The sequence below is a fragment of the Osmerus eperlanus genome, chromosome 24 (genome assembly GCF_963692335.1).
Source record: "Osmerus eperlanus chromosome 24, fOsmEpe2.1, whole genome shotgun sequence".
NCBI lineage: Eukaryota > Metazoa > Chordata > Actinopteri > Osmeriformes > Osmeridae > Osmerus > Osmerus eperlanus.
In genome coordinates, this window is record NC_085041.1 from 7,917,057 (window position 1) to 7,933,610 (window position 16,554).

A 16,554-nucleotide genomic window follows, 5' to 3' on the forward strand; every position below is an offset into this window, starting at 1 on the left:
GTTGACTGAGGCTGTGGAATTGACCATTTATTAGGTAAAAAACAACAAAAAACACACGCAACTGTGTCATTGAATGCAGTTGACAACAGAGCAGGATGGAGAGGCATTTTACAAACATGAAGGTTGACAATGCCACTACATTTGGAGGGCGCCTAAAACGGAGTCAAACAAACACGTCGCACATTTGTCAGGTCATCTTTTAGCACATTTGTTAAAGATATACAGTTAGGTCCATAAATATTTGGACATTGACACAATTTTCATCATTTTGGCTCTGTATACCACCACAATGGATTTGAAATGAAACAATCAAGATGTGCTTTAAGTGCAGACTTTCAGCTTTAATTTCAGGGTATTTACATCCAAATCAGGTGAACGGTGTAGGAATTACAACACATTTTATATGTGGCCCCCCCCTTTTTAAGGGACCAAAAATAATTGGACAAACTAACATAATCATAAATCTAATTGTCACTTTTAATACTTGGTTGCAAATCCTTTGCAGTCAATGACAGCCTGAAGTCTGGAACCCATAGACATCACCAGACGCTGGGTTTCGTCCCTGGTGATGCTCTGCCAGGCCTCTACTGCAACTGTCTTCAGTTCCTGCTTGTTCTTGGGGCATTTTCCCTTCAGTTTTGTCTTTAGCAAGTGAAATGCATGCTCAATTGGATTTAGGTCAGGTGATTGACTTGGCCATTGCAGAACATTCCACTTCTTTGCCTTAAAAAACTCTTTGGTTGCTTTCGCTGTATGCTTTGGGTCATTGTCCATCTGCACTGTGAAGCGCCGTCCTATGAGTTCTGAAGCATTTGGCTGAATCTGAGCAGATAATATTGCCAGAAACACTTCAGAATTCATCCTACTGCTTTTGTCAGCAGTCACATCATCGATAAATACAAGGGAACCAGTTCCATTGGCAGCCATACATGCCCACGCCATAACACTACCTCCACCATGCTTCACTGATGAGGTGGTATGCTTTGGATCATGAGCAGTTCCTTCCCTTCTCCATACTCTTCTCTTCCCATCATTCTGGTACAAGTTGATCTTGGTCTCATCTGTCCATAGGATGTTGTTCCAGAACTGTACAGGGTCTTTTAGATGTTTTTTGGCAAACTCTAATCTGGTCTTCCTGTTTTTGAGACTCACCAATGGTTTACATCTTGTGGTGAACCCTCTGTATTTACTCTGGTGAAGTCTTCTCTTAATTTTTGACTTTGACACAGATACGCCTACCTCCTGGAGAGTGTTCTTGATCTGGCCAACTGTTGTGAAGGGGTTTTTCTTCACCAGGGAAAGAATTCTTCTGTCATCCACCACAGTTGTTTTCCGTGGTCTTCCGGGTCTTTTGGTGTTGCTGAGCTCACCAGTGCGTTCTTTCTTTTTAAGAATGTACCAAACAGTTGATTTGGCCACACCTAATGTTTTTGCTATCTCTCTGATAGGTTTGTTTTGATTTTTCAGCCTAACGATGGCTTGCTTCACTGATGGTGACGGCTCTTTGGACTTCATATTGAGAGTTGACAGCAACAGATTCCAAACACAAATACCATACTTGAAATGAACTCTAGACCTTTTATCTGCTCCTTGTCAATGAAATAACGAACTCCCATGAGGGAATAACATACACCTGGCCATGGAACAGCTGAGCAGCCAATTGTCCAATTACTTTTGGTCCCTTAAAAAGGGGGGGGCCACATATAAAATGTATTGTAATTCCTACACCGTTCACCCGATTTGGATGTAAATACCCTGAAATTAAAGCTGAAAGTCTGCACTTAAAGCACATCTTGATTGTTTCATTTCAAATCCATTGTGGTGGTATACAGAGCCAAAATGATGAAAATTGTGTCAATGTCCAAATATTTATGGACCTAACTGTATATATATGAGTTAAAATGAGTTTGAAATGACTGAGTTGTGCTGTTTCATCCTAGTGCTTTGTTTCTCGCAGGAACCTCTTTAACGGTTTCTCCACCCGTGAATTTTCAACCAATGCACAACCCACACTCAAACACTACTCTCTTTCGCAGATTTTCTCCATCCCATCTTGCTCTTATGTAGAGGACATTTCACACCTATGAGGAGTGACACATGTATTATTAAAAGACAACTCAAGTGCTTCACATAAAGGGACGTCAACATTTGCAGGCACCCAAACCTTTTTTTGGACTGAGGTGGTGGAGATTTTTTGCCAGCAGTTGAATCATTCGCCCGACACATCGCAAACAGAATATTATATTTGTATTGAGGTGCAAAAGTTCAAAGACGTTAGAACATGGCTGTGGTGTCGTTATATGTCATGAATTCCTTCACTAAAGGATAACGTTTTTTCTGTAAATTAATCGCAAGTCTTTGTGTTGTGTTTCTCCCTAAACAAAGACCGAAATTGTAACAGTGCTGAGGGGATGAATTCAGTGATGTCTGGTAATAGTGGAGGTTCTATTGCTGGAAAATGGCTCCCTCCAGTGCTTCCTAGGTGAATACAACACGTGAGGCTGCACTGTCACACAAGCACCCACGTTACAAAACATCCTCCAAATTCCTCGCTTAACCCCTCTCCACCCCCCTTCCCCCCCCCCCCCCCCGTACGTGCCATGCGGTCAACCAGCGGTCAGGCAAGGGGGATGAGCTTGCAAAAAAATACTCCCTCCGCCCTCCTCTCACTATTTTCAACATATTTGGGTCCCCTTCAGTAACCCCCAACCCAACCTGCCATATTGCCCTCCCTTTCGGCGAAAAAGCTCAAGAGTTCACTGAAAGTTCACGAGTCCATCATAGATGTAGTGCGCCACAATCGCCTGCTGTTTACGTCTCGAAATCCGTTTTTTTTCAAATGTTCGCTGATTTGTTGTGGAAGTGGGGCAGGACAGAAGCGACCCGACGATTCTTACCTCAGATGTGACACGTGACTCGTTCTAAACTTCTGACCCTAATCGGCGGGTCACTGTTCGGTCAGACTGCTGCTGCGGGCGTGGTGTTGGTCCAGTAAAACATAACAGAAATATCCCCATGTCATTGGCCCTGCTCCACATTCCCCTCCCCCTTTCCCCCCCGGCGTGAGACGGGTTCACAGAGAGGCCAGCGCATTGGCCACACCCCTTCGCCAACACGTCATCGGGCAGACGATTGGGTCTTCAGGAATGGCGAATGCTTTGACTCGGCCAGCCTGCCAACTCGTTGGGTCGTAGGATAAACCATTTGGTTGCAACTGTGCAATGCCACAGCGTCCCCTGCTGTTTGGTTATCAGACTCAGCGAACAACAAGTGGCACCACATTCAGCATCACTTTCCCAATTCATCATCAATTACTGAAACTTTTGTATGTCTCTGTATGTCAAGGTGAATTGAAAGTGCACAAAGTGCAATTGAAGCCACGATATGATTATTAATTAGCAATAAAATATAATATGCTGTAAATAACTCCATCAGAATCTATAAAAACAAATCTTACATTTAATAGATTTTTGTAGATATATCTATTTTGTATCTTTTTGATACTGGAATATACAGTATATTTAGTGCCTTGCAAAATGATTCAAACCCCTGACCAATTCTCTTATATTACTGAACTGTTAGTCGTAAATGTAATTCCGTTTAGCATTTTGTTTTAAAACACAAACATCCTAAACATCCATTTTGTTTTAAAACACAAACATCCTAAACATCCATTGTGTTAAAATCTTAAATGTTTCAAGTATTCAATCCCCATCCATTAATATTGGTATAGCCAGATTTTGCTGCAAAAATGACCTCAAGGTTTAGGGTGAATTCTGTCGAAGGTCAGTAGTTTACAAAATAATTACAATATTGTTAGAGGGAAATAAAGCTGTAAAAGCTGAAATGGTTCTTTAACCCTCGTGCTGCCTTCGGGTCACATGACCCAAAGGTTCATAACGAACCATTTTTGTGTTTACCCAATTTTACCCAATACAAAAACAAATAAAAATAATTTTATTTTAACCTTTGCAATGTGGGGGGTCTGAGACAGCCCAACGGTTAAAAGAAAATGCTTCACTTTGTTTTTGTATGCGGTAAAGTTGTCGCAATACAACGGTGGGTCACAATGACTGATGGGTCAGAATGACCCGAAGATAACACAAGGGTTAAACTTTCATTTAAAAGATACATTGCCACAGCTGTACAATCATGTAATTTTAGATTTCAAAACTATTTAATCTATAATTTGCAGTGGTTATGGCATCTATGTTTTCAAAGCATATTGGGTTATTCCATAATCATTGTTCAGTACATTTAAGCATTCTAAACATTCTATAACAATGTTGTCAAACTGTTTTGAATTAGTCTTTTATCTTAGAACATTGTTTAATGGTTTATACTGGGAGTAGAATCTAGTTGAATGAAACACAAAAAAATAGAAGCATGAAAATGCTTCTAAATGTCTCAATATTTTCAGAGCAATTTGTAAAGCTATTCAGAATACATCATGATCATTTAAAATAATACTTTGAGAATAAGACAACATAAATTAGACAAAATACTAAAATATATCATTTTATAATAATAATAACATACTGTAAGTTTTTACAGTATGTTATTATTTTTCTGATAAATTGGTCTTTATAGCTTCAGGGTAGATAAGCATGTTTCTATTTTATCAATAACAGTTTGAGGAGGGAAAGATTGTCATTTTATTCACCACTATAAGTGGTGAATAAAATGACAATCTTTCCCTTGACATGTATCCCTAAATCAAGTTTATGCTCTCAGACAGACTTGTCTTGGCTGCTTTGACTTGCTTTTTCATATAACTAATTATATTTTAGAACTCCATATTAAGTTCAAGGCCTTCATTTTCCAAGAAGGAAGTAAGGCCTCATTGCTCATCAATAAATTGTTGTTGACAATGATCTGTGTGCTTTATTTTATTTATGCTTTGTCTCATTTTAAGATGAACAAGCTAGTAATGAACAGTCTTGAATTAAGATAAATCATCTTGTTTAGTGGTTCTGCTTTAAAGAACTTTTCACTAATATCAAGAAAGGAAAAAACACTGAAAGAATTTAAAACTTAGTTTTGAGTTTATTTGACTTAATCCAGTGCTTGGAATGAGTGTTTTACGACTCATTTAAAAATATTTATCACCTTTCTAAAGCCTAGATAATGATTCTTATTTCAAGAAATCTGACCAAGTGTAATTATCTTACTGCATTGGCAACTTGTTTTTAGTCTTTAACTTCTGATTTTTTTTTTTTTTTAACTTACATTTACATAGTTCATTTTTGCAGTGTGATCTTGTTTTTTTTCCCATAACAAAGTTAAACAATGATTTATGATTTTGTTAGAGACTCTTTTGAAATTCAAGCTATTTATTGTCACGTGTACAGTTAACAAAGTTACTCTGTACAATTATTAAATCAACAGAAATCTTTTGGCAAAATACCTTACAATTACCTACATCAGTAGAAGGCATTGCCATGTGCTCCATTTCTGTTTGACTCTTTGGTAGCACTGATTATTATATATATATTTTTTACCAAAAAAAGACACCACATAGCTGCAGAAACATCTAAAGCAATATGTGAAAGTTGTCGGCTGTTTTTAGGATGGAAATAATAACATATAATAGAGATATCACATTTTTTTTTATCACACATTTAAAGTTTTTTCTTATTTTTATATTAATTTATAGAGCACTAAATAGGGATAGAAAATAAAGTATTAATTTGTGAGATTTTATGTGTGCATTGAAACACACCTTAAACCATCAAGGTTGAACAAAATCAGACGATATATAAAGCAAGGTTTTTACATTTATTTTACATATTTTTTTAAACAATGACAATTCAGAAAAATAGATTTTTCTCATCAAACAGTTTACGTAGGTGGTGACGAAATAAAAAATAAATAAAAAATAAATAAACAACTTCAATTGACAATAGAATGTAGCTTTTAACAATTGAAAATTTTAATTTACAAAAACTTAAATATCACCAGCACACACGAAAAATATTTAAAGAGTTCAAATTTATAGTTAAGCCCGTCTGTCTTTTAACACAAGGAATCTTTTGACCATAAATGTTTGAAAGATGTCTTTTCTTGGCTGCTTCAGCAAAAAAATCACGTAAATGTTATTATTGGATTCTATATTATGTTAACTTTAGTTAAACTAGTGTTAAAACTGCATACTACTGATCAGTAACAAACCAGGGTGGAGTCTAGGTGAGATCCTTAGAACAACCCTTGCCGTTACCATACATTTAAACTCATAGTAACATATTCTTCATATTGCTCCTCATATGAAGTCTTTTTACATAGTTTGACATATTGTGATATCCACATATGATCACTCACAATTTATGGTGTATTTAATTTCAAAACAGGCAATTCATTTACCTGCAGATAATTAAGGTCTGGGAAAAGATCACATCCAGTGGGTTATAGCCATACATCTCAGTTTGTGTTTAAAACAAATTAAATGTGTTGTGGTTAAACATAGTAATAGTATACAGTTCTATTGCTATAATACACTATGCACATAATATTCCCACTTTGCCCCAGTTTCCGTTTTATCACACATTTCCACAGGAAAAACATGTTTTTCCAGAGAAGTACATTCATCATGTTAAGTTCTTTAGAGTGTGTGAGACTGTGAGCAGGTAAGTAGATTCCAGGAGCACCAAGGGTCGGGGAAGCACTCCAGGGGCTGAAAGGTGTCTGCAGTGTTTACATCTTAGTTTTTTTGTCTTTGGTGCCATTGGCCCTGAGACCATAGGGAGATCATGTTTGAATTGCCGCCACTTAATTTTATACTTGGTAAGCGAAAGTAAACGTGTGTGTGTGAGAGAAAGGGAAAAAGAGTGAGAGAGAAAGGGTGTGAGAGAGAGGGTGAGAGAGACAGAGAGAGAGAGACAGAGAGAGAGACATAGAGAGACAGAGAGAGAGTCAGAGAGAGAGAGAGAGAGATCGCTGACAGTTCATGTTGTAGAGTGAAATTTGGGAAGCTTGAAAAGAAAAAAAGAAACGGTGAAAAGTGCAACATGAAAGTCTCATCTAAAGCTCTTACCTCTTACGTTCCTTATTTCATCATGGACCCATGTCCTAATCAACCACAATCTTCAGAGCTGTCGGCATGCTCCACCACACTAGGCTCCACCAGACGGTCATAGGAGAAGAACAGCATTATCTGAAAGATGGACATAGCCTTAGATTACAAAAAATTTGAAGTTGAGACAGCCTCATTTGCACTTTTTTAAGGACCAGTGAATAATGACACAAGTACCAGGTCTGAAACCAAGGTAGCACAATAAAGTTTTCTATTCGTGTTTGTATGTAAGTTAGTGAGTAAAATATACTGTTCTTATTTCCCCTTATAAGTAATATTTTTTTTACAATATACTATTAATCTCCACGTGACATCATATTTTTTATTTTTTTTTATCCAGAAACGCGTAACAAAAAATAAACAGATTTCTCTAACACTCTGTCCGACTCTGGCTGGATCAGCTGGTTGTAGGGTTTGTGGCATTCTAAACACCAGTGTTGCCAACAGCGACGTTGTAGAGTGCCTTCTGGTGGAAAAACTATGCAATGCCAACACTCATAACATGGTTGAAAGGTGTTTAGTTTTTCCCTTTTTTTTTATATATATATATATATATATATTCATTTATCGGCCATTATAAATGCTGATACCAATAGTTTGGAAAATGCCTAATGCCAATAAATCGGTCGAGCTCTACCAATAACCACAACGAAACGCTGTTAAATATAGGTGAAAAACGACTCTGCAAAAATAATAAATAAAATGCTTTCTTAAAAAGGCAAAAGAACTATAATAATTAAAAACCAACAGACTGATGAAAATGCGTGACATTTTCTCAATATGAGACGTGCGGGACAAGGGGTGAAAATGCTGTTCGGTACAACGCAAAGCGGGACGGGTGGTCACCCTAGGACTGACACACACACACACAAACACACACACTCAATACTCACAGTGAGCAGTGCCAGTAAAGCCATCATCACCCCCAGCATGACGTAAAGATTACTAGTTAGTCCCCCGGCCCACAGTGGCCCTAAGATTGTCGCCAGACCTCCCACTGAGCGACGGACTCCTTGACTGAACCCTGAGGAAACACACACAAATTAGCAGGAGGACAAAATAACCTCACAGGAGTATTTAAAAAAAATACAAATTATTAACTGTATAAAAGTGTGTCTCATTTTGTGCAGGACTATCACTGAGTTGGATTGTGTGTACAAGGTTTAGAGCCCTGAAGTTCAATCTTTCACTCGACAGTACCAAGATTTTAGCTCATTAACATTCCCCCAGAGGGCACTGTTTCTCACCTTGAGTCTTCTCTGAAGTGACTTTGGAAAAAAGAGACACCTGGGCTACGGCTACAAAGGGCAGTCCCAATACCTGCAAGAATACACCGATGATGAACTCTGCTAACTGCCAAGCAAAGCCGCCTGAAAAAAGGAAGAGGGATAGGGGAAAAAAGGAATATAAAACAACACAAGGAAAACATATTTTTGAAGTAAACAAACTACAAGCGGTGATTCTCGAACGGAAATAGCTCACACTCCAGTGTATTTTTCCGTACCTTGGGGATTGGCTAGGAAGATGAGACACCACACACAGGAGATATTGCACAGGATGAGGCCCACAGCCAGCACCACCCTCTCAGCCGCTCGCTTGGTCAGCCAGCGCACAAACAGGAAGCCAGCGATGACCTCCACGCCGCAGATACAGTACATCACACTGTTCTCCAGCTCACCAAAGTTGAAGTACTTCTGGGTCAATGGGGTCACCATGGTCTGCAAGGGGGAAAAAAGTGTCATTGCTATACAAAAGAAAACATATATTTCCCCCCCCCATTTGTTGCTGATGATCTATATTAAATATACATGTTTTTAGGCTCTATGTACAATGTATCTGAAGTGCACGCAAGTGTAGTTACGTTTGGAAAAAGAGTATGTGGTATTATATGGCGAGGTTAGAGTGTGGCACTCAAAGTGACATAGCAGCAGCTAGCACTTTTTTGCTCCCACCACAATGACATCACACTGTTCTTCGGGGAACAATCGATGCTTTAGATTTGTTTTCTTTCCTGGATCCGTGCATAAACACCATTTTATCTTCAAAGTCAACAGAGTTATTTAGGCCTCGGGGCTTGTTTATTGCTCCGACATGCACAACATGCACTTTATCAAGGCACTTTTTTAAACCCAATTGAAGCGCTATATTAAGAAGGCACTAATGAACGATTAGTTGGTTAAGCCATCCGTACGCTTGCTAACAGGTAATAAAACCGAATTATTTCTTCTGTTGATCTTCTGTGGAGGTTTTTTGTTAACCTTGGAAGGCTTTCTGTTTATCTTGCCTGTTGCCCTTGATGTTGGTGTGTGTGTGTGCGACATATTTTCAGAGCTCACCTCCAGTGCTGTCTGGTTAAAGAGAGTGATGAACTGGGCGGTTAGAAGAACCACCACCTCTTCTCTAAGGAACTCTACCAAGACAAAGAGAAAGAAAGAGAAGCTTGGTTTCTGAACTGTAATTGCCTGTCCTCAAACTGAAACGTTTGGGATGTGTCCCCAACCCTGAAGCCAAAAGAATCACTCGCACACCTCGGCTCATGCTGAACCTCTTGAAGGGGTTGGATGGTACGTCCAACTCAGGCGGCGGCGAGGAGGGCGGGGAGATGTGTGACAGGTCGCCGTTGGAGATGGCCGCCTGCTCCCTCTGTGGATCGGGGGTGACCACCGAACCGTAGGAGCCCAGGAGCTCGTGGGGCCCCATTAAGGGCTTCCCCTCGTCGTCATCCCCGTCCATATCCTCCACCTCTCTCGATACCACCTCTTTGTCTCCCTCCGCTACGCTCTCGCTTTGGTCCTCTGTCTCCTGGGGTGGGATGTCCCAGTACATGAACACCACAGCCAGCTGAAGGAGGATCCACAGCAGGCACATGAAGAGCTGGGGGCGAAATATGCCAATGACGTTAGATGTGAGTGAGCACTAAAATCCCAAATGTTTCTTGTTTCTTTTTATTCTATCTTAGGTTCTTTGTATCTGTCAGCATTGTCCTTGTCTTCCTTTTGAATGCAAACATGTCACCATAACACTTCATCTGCAGACTTTAGTTGTTTTACCCTGCAAGTAGTTTTAGTAGCCGAAAACTTGTACACACTACAGTGTAACACAGGACTACATATTATTCCATCAGTAATAAAGATTTCCGCCCCAAAGATCTTACCCCTGGTGCGGTGTACTTATTGACCAGAAACGGGCCCATCTCAAAATCACAGAGCCTCAGGAAGATGTTGAATGCTGGACCTGTAGGAGGAAGTAACTGAATGTCATGAGTACGATGTGAGTCAGCGAAAAAATACAAAACATGGTAAGCACTGATGTCGACAAGCACTGACCAATCAGAAGGCCAGCCTGCCGACATGCCATGACTGCAGCGAACACAGTGGAACGGTCTTCTGGGGCAGTGCTTCGGGTTAGGAAGCCAAAGATGGATGAACCAGCACCAGTACCTATTCCTATGAGAGGACACTTACAGGTCAGTCACTGAGATTAACATACAGTAATCCTTTATATATAACACTATGTATGAGGCCAAGACAGACATTGATGTTACCTATTGAGATTCGAGTATCTAGTAAGATAAATTGCTAAACTGCACTTTACTGTTATCTTGATGATTCATAGAAAGCTACATTTCACATGATGTTTGTCCATAACTGGGTCAGATTAAAATTTGCAAATCATTGTTTAATCAAATGAGTCATGTGCCGCACCAGAGAGTTTTCTGCAACAGCGGTTTCAATCGGTTTTCTCACCTGCCACAAGTCTGCTGGACAGCAAGAGCCATTTGGAATAGCCCATGAAGTACATGAAGTTGCCTACAGGAGGAAGAGAGAGCAAAGTGACCAAGTCAATAAAGTGTGTCAACATGGATTGATTGAATTTTTAGAAACCTGCTGTGCAAATGTATCTATACATTATTTTTTATTTTAAGTGAGAGTCTTGCAAAGAAAATGTTCTTGCTCAAAAACCTTGAACCCAGTCTTACTTTCTGGACACCAACTGGGGTCCAGCAACTGGGGAGTTTAACATTGCAATGAGATCAAGCCATTACCGACTATCTCAAAGAGGTTGGCGAATAGGATGATCTTCTTGGTGGCACAGGTCCGGTCGGACCAGAGGCCAAATAGAGGTCCAGTGAGGAGACCACTCAGACTGAAAGCTGATAGGCTCAGACCCAGGAAGTAGGGAGCCGCGTCCAGTGTCTGCAAGTATCTCCATATCGTGGGCAAGATTACGGCTGAAAGAAGGTGTGGAGGAGAAGAAAAGTGTTAAGTTACTCCTCACCAATGTCACCATTGGCTTGAACCCCTATTCCAAAGATTTTTACACCAACCTCGCTTCTTAACCTGAAATTATTAAAAATATGATTACACAAGTCATGGGTTTAATCTAAATCCATCTCACACTTAAATATACTGAATAAGAACCTGGTTCCGGTGTGAAAGGGTATTAGGAGTCACAGGTAGGGGAATTGTAGTATGTCATGCAATTCTAAAAGAGCAATGTCCTTCATTTGCTAAATTTATAGGATTAATCTGAAACTTGTTTTCACACGTGTTAATGAAAACCTCAGGGTGTAACATTTTAACAATACAGAGGCCTACCTAGGACCCACATACATTACGTAAGCTGTAAGCACAGGGAGGAGAGAGGCACACTGTGTCCACATTACGCACAGTTTAAAATGTCACATTACAAACCCCTAGAAACATATTTCACATTCTTGTCTCCTCTCAGCATTGTGACCTGGGACACTGACTCATCAGTGCTTGCATCGCAGATGATTCAGGTTCATCAACTGCAAATGCCATTGGATAGAAGCTGGTGGCCAGCCAATTGGGACACTGCTCACTGTACATAGGCCTAATCAGTTAAGTCTCTTCCACTTCCATGTCTTAGGTCTTTATTAGATCACTGGTAATCATTTAGTGTTGAATGTTGAGGAACAACTTTGTAACATTTAGCATGGATTATTTAAACCTGTACAAAAAACATGTGTAAACAGTGTCAAACTCTAACTGGGCAGGCCTAAGTAAACCATGTCCCAACAGACAAACAAAAACAGTGCTGACCAAATGCAATTATTGATACACACTTAGAATTGAAGCTGGTTGTCATTAGGTGGCTGGAAATCGTTGGTACAAAAAGCAGGTACACTGTGGGGAAATACTGACCAGTTGACACAGACAATAACATTGTGTGAACGTATGAGAGCCATAGAAAAAGACAAATGTGTGTAATAGAAGTATAGGGGGTAACTCTCAGTTTAACCCTTGTGTTATCTTCGGGTCATTCTGACCCATCAGTCATTGTGACCCACCGTCGTATTGCGACAGATTTACCGCATACAAAGACAAAGTGAAGCATTTTCTTTTAACCGTTGGGCTGTCTCAGACCCCCCACATTGCAAAGTTTAAAAGAAAATTATTTTAATTTGTTTTTGTATTGGGTAAAATTGGGTAAACACAACGATGGTTCGTTATGAACCTTTGGGTCATGTGACCCGAAGGCAGCACGAGGGTTAAGAGTAGATGAAATCAATCTTTTTTTAATCTGCAAAGAAATGCAATTCTACAAATCCTCGGATTCCCTGCATGAAAGCAGTGGCACTTTAACACCAGTGTGAAACAACCTTCCTGGTCACACTGTTAATAACTTTTTTTTAATTATTAACATTTTTGTACTGTAGTATACCATTGAAGGTATACTAATTTTTTTAAAGATTGCATGATAAAACTGGTGCGGAGATTCAATTTGAGGTGACAGAAAGCCTACATGGATCACCTGTCTACACTACCAAGAGTATATGTAGCTAGTGTAACTATCCCCTATAAATGATTAGGCTGAAAATTGTGTTACTGTCTAATGATTGCATTAGAACTCTGCTCTCAACGTTCCTACTGTATTGGATAAACAATGTAGCCTGTACTGTGCCTTACTAACTGGATTTGTGGTTCGTGATGTGGACATATGTGACAGCTCCTATATTATGTATGGTTAACAATATCTGAGCAATGAGCGAATCAACAGTAGGCTACATCCATGGAGTAATCAAAGCAAAACATTTTTTTACCATATTCGATTCCACTTAGAAGAAAGATCAATCCAATAGTGAAGTATGTCAGCTTCTTTTTCCGCCGATAATCCATCGCTGTTGGAGCTACTACTGATAGTGTATTTTAATAATTTATGTTGGCATCGTTATAATACTTTAAACATGAATAGGTATTCCTAAAAGACCGTCCCATGCGATGAAGTCAAACTAATCCGAGAGACAGTGCAGCCAATTAGATCCAATGCAGGCATATTTCGGTTGGAGCTTGCCTTGCTTCTCAATAGAGCATTTTGAAGAAGATATAAATCAAAACATTGTGCACTGCATCCGTACTCCATTGACTGAAGACGGAGGATATCCGAAGGGAAAACACAGCCTAAACTGTCTCATTCACAGCATTGTAAACACGTAATTGCAGCGCGCACTCGCCAATCACATTTCCCGAAAACAACCTTCCCAAAACGATGAAATTCTTTTGGAAACCACTCCCATATTCTTAAATTGTTGTGACGTGAAACTGTTTAAGCACAATAATGACAACGGTCGGATATTTTCTGGAGAACGTGTCAGTGGTGAGAATCGCAGATTAGTAGTTGAGGGATACTCTTCTCCGTTACGCAATCGCAGCAGCAAGTACAAAATCGCTTCCGGTTGTCAGATGTTTTGGGAATGTGGTTATGAGCACTTTTTTTCAGTAGACTCTTAAAAATACAACTGCATCATAAAAATGCACTCAGAAAAACTTCCGTGTAATTAGATTTATATTTTAACTGTGAAAGTATGCTCTTCCTTTTGTACTTGAAAAAAGGAGCTGCCCTACACATTGACCTGTGCAGCCTTTTCTGTTCCACAGCATTTTTCAAAATAAATAAATGTCCCCCTTTGGTGACTTGACAATGCATGCACGACTGAATAATACGTAGATAGTGACCATGGGCCATCCTATTAAACCTTTTTTGGTCATTAATTTGTGCCCAAAACAGCAGAGCATGTCCTCTTTGAAAAGGTTTATGTTCATAGAAAGCACTGCTTGCAATCTAATTCAAGATATGAAAAAATCTAACGGAGCCTAAATATTTAACTGTTAAATATACAGTATTAGCCAGGCTTTAGAAAGTTATACCAGTAAATGGTGAAACAGCAGTGCTGAAAATGATTAATGTTCAGACTCCTGCCTTCACATACCAGGGGTCATTGGTGACCAGCTCATCCTGTGACTTCCATTACAGCTGACACTGAGGTCTGTGTCACACAAACACTGTCTCTTTCAGGAACACATTTAATTCAATTTTCAATATTTGCAGACAGGAATCCCTGCAACACAAGCAATAGAATTCGGTCCCTAGGCAACACAGAACGAATGGTATCCAAAATACCCATAGGTTGCAACCCTTCAGGAGACATTTATACTGGTTTCCAAAATATGTTACTGGTTTGTGGCAGATGACAGGACTTGAGAAAGCAAAATAACAGCCTTTAAAATGCAGTATAATGGTGGAACAACAAACATACTTATCAGTATAAACCCCATAAATGACAAGTTTTAGTGAACTTTTTTCTATTCTTATTAAAAAAAATGTTTTCTTTATTTACATGATTTACCAACAGGTGGCGCATGCTGTGGTTCATTTGCTCCACAGTCCCAAGTCCATCTTTTCGAGAGTAGCTACAATTAGTGCGACTAAAAAAAACATATTGTATGCCTTGGAAGTCTTCCAACAAATCTCCCGTAAAGCTGAACACCACTCCGTGACTTCCATATGGAGTGTGGTCCTTGTTTCAGTGAGACGTCAGGATGTAAAAAGAGAAAATGAACCTCAACGGGGCATAGTGTGGTTCAGAAAGCAAGTTTCTTCATGAGAAGGTACACTCTGGAGTCCACTTCAAACCCATGCAGATTGTTGGCATCTCCTTGCAACCTCATGAGGAGTCCTCCGTAAGACACATAGGCTGAGCTGAGGGGAGGGATGAACGTACACACACACACACAAGAGTTACTGCATGCAAGATCAGATACACCATGATTAGGAAGAGGAAGGGGGTCTCAGCAAAGGCAACGGGTGGCATTCAGCCTGCACCAAGAAACCCTCTCAGTATAACAAGCAAGATATATAGCAAGACAAGGAGTAAACTGTACAACAGAACCCTGTGATCGGTTGAACCTGTGAACGTCACTCACAGTCGTGTCGCTGCTTCTGTAGAGGTTTCATCACCCTCAATTTTGTAAACTTTGCCATACATCACATAGTCAAACTGGTCTGCCCTAGGAGGAAGAAGAAAAAAACCGTTAAGGATTAGATAGGAATCCTAACCCTAACCACCTTTAGTGCATTACCTCAATAGCAAACCCTCTAAATATATTTAATGCATGACCTCAATGTACCTCAATCAAGTCTATCTTATGTAATTTAATAGTACCTCGACGGCCTATCGTCCTGTGGATTGTACTCTCCATCATCGGGTGTCCCATCCTCATATAAAGTGCTGGCTATAACCAACCTGAATTTGTCCCCTGGTTGTGAAGAACAGACATTAGATATTATACACAGGGCATAGCACATTTACGTATGAACAGTCAATGGAAATGTAACAACATGACAGCAGCAACAGAAATGGACAGGGCAAGCAGGCAGGCAGGCAGGCAGGCCAATGTGCTCCTTACCAAGATCAACGGGGTAGATCTGAATGTTCACATCCAGAATGAGGTCCATCTTGAAGGATTCACTTTCACAGTGGAGACGAGAGACTAGAGCATTGGATAAAATGGACGCTCATATTTGATACTAATAAAGGGGTGTGACAGACAAATAGATTAATCAATTTGTTCTTTATATTGGTATAAGCCCAAACTTTACCTCTGTCAAATTTCTTGCCATCAGGGTCAATGTCCTTCACGTCAAAGATGTCTTCAAAAAGAATTCCAGCCATAGCCCACTGAATCAGTCCTAGTGAACGTAACAGTATAATGGATTTCGCTGGGACACTCAAATATGACTAAATAACAACGGTGATAGACAAAAGAAGCTATCTGGAAGTGTCTGTCAACTAGCTACCTATGGTTAGATAGCATCTCCATTAGCTTACATGCTACCTAACTAGCATGTATCATATAGCCATCTAGCAGACAAACATTGAGAACAATTTCACTTACCTCAAATCAGACAAATGGTATTTCAACTAAATAAGACTTTCCTACAAGTAGTAAATTGAAAATGGGATTGGGGTGTGTAGAATGGCTTAGAAAAGTCAATTTTCATTCATGACTGATTCAATCAAGTGTGCCGCGCACAGCAACAATGTGTTCAACCTTTGACGTTTGAACTAGACAATCACTTCCGTAGCACATAAACCTGGAAGTTATTTGGGGGGCTGTGGGACATAAACATAATTTTCACTGTCAGATAAGATATTTTAACAGAGCATAATCGTTTCCTTA

General features: G+C 39.7%; 2 protein-coding genes across 3 annotated transcripts; both read right to left on the reverse strand.

The window, feature by feature from the left end:
* Positions 1 to 5,759: 5,759 nt before the first annotated feature.
* On the reverse strand, positions 5,760 to 13,739 carry mfsd8l1 (major facilitator superfamily domain containing 8-like 1). Of its 2 annotated transcripts, none has more exons than XM_062450785.1 (12): positions 13,137 to 13,738; positions 11,115 to 11,300; positions 10,816 to 10,878; positions 10,396 to 10,515; positions 10,224 to 10,303; positions 9,598 to 9,943; positions 9,406 to 9,479; positions 8,574 to 8,787; positions 8,317 to 8,439; positions 7,963 to 8,093; positions 7,031 to 7,150; positions 5,760 to 6,670 (listed from the first exon to the last, which is right to left on the reverse strand). In XM_062450785.1, the coding sequence occupies exons 1-11, from the start codon at positions 13,210 to 13,212 to the stop codon at positions 7,070 to 7,072; spliced, it is 1,494 nt and encodes a 497-aa protein (XP_062306769.1). In that variant the 5' UTR covers positions 13,213 to 13,738; the 3' UTR covers positions 5,760 to 6,670; positions 7,031 to 7,069. The 2 variants fall into 2 exon arrangements, with proteins under 2 accessions (XP_062306769.1, XP_062306770.1); XM_062450786.1 differs by having other exon boundaries at positions 6,601 to 6,727; positions 13,137 to 13,739.
* A 640-nt stretch (positions 13,740 to 14,379) lies between these two features.
* On the reverse strand, positions 14,380 to 16,452 carry polr2h (RNA polymerase II, I and III subunit H). Its single transcript, XM_062450466.1, has 6 exons — positions 16,270 to 16,452; positions 15,974 to 16,063; positions 15,781 to 15,864; positions 15,537 to 15,630; positions 15,298 to 15,381; positions 14,380 to 15,073 (listed from the first exon to the last, which is right to left on the reverse strand). Exons 2-6 carry the CDS (start codon positions 16,044 to 16,046, stop codon positions 14,956 to 14,958), a joined length of 453 nt encoding a protein of 150 aa, XP_062306450.1. The 5' UTR covers positions 16,047 to 16,063; positions 16,270 to 16,452; the 3' UTR covers positions 14,380 to 14,955.
* Positions 16,453 to 16,554: the final 102 nt, after the last annotated feature.

Coding starts and splice junctions, on each gene's coding strand:
- mfsd8l1 (XM_062450785.1), bottom strand. CDS start 13,212: ATGGATTATCGGCGGAAAAAGAAGCTGACATACTTCACTATTGGATTG. Junction 10,879..11,114: donor CAACCTCTTTGAGATAGTCG/GTAATGGCTTGA, acceptor TTCCTCCTGTAG/GCAACTTCATGTACTTCATG. Junction 10,304..10,395: donor GCAGGCTGGCCTTCTGATTG/GTCAGTGCTTGT, acceptor TTCCTCCTACAG/GTCCAGCATTCAACATCTTC.
- polr2h (XM_062450466.1), bottom strand. CDS start 16,046: ATGGCTGGAATTCTTTTTGAAGACATCTTTGACGTGAAGGACATTGAC. Junction 15,865..15,973: donor TGGCAAGAAATTTGACAGAG/GTAAAGTTTGGG, acceptor CCAATGCTCTAG/TCTCTCGTCTCCACTGTGAA. Junction 15,631..15,780: donor GATCTACCCCGTTGATCTTG/GTAAGGAGCACA, acceptor CTTCACAACCAG/GGGACAAATTCAGGTTGGTT.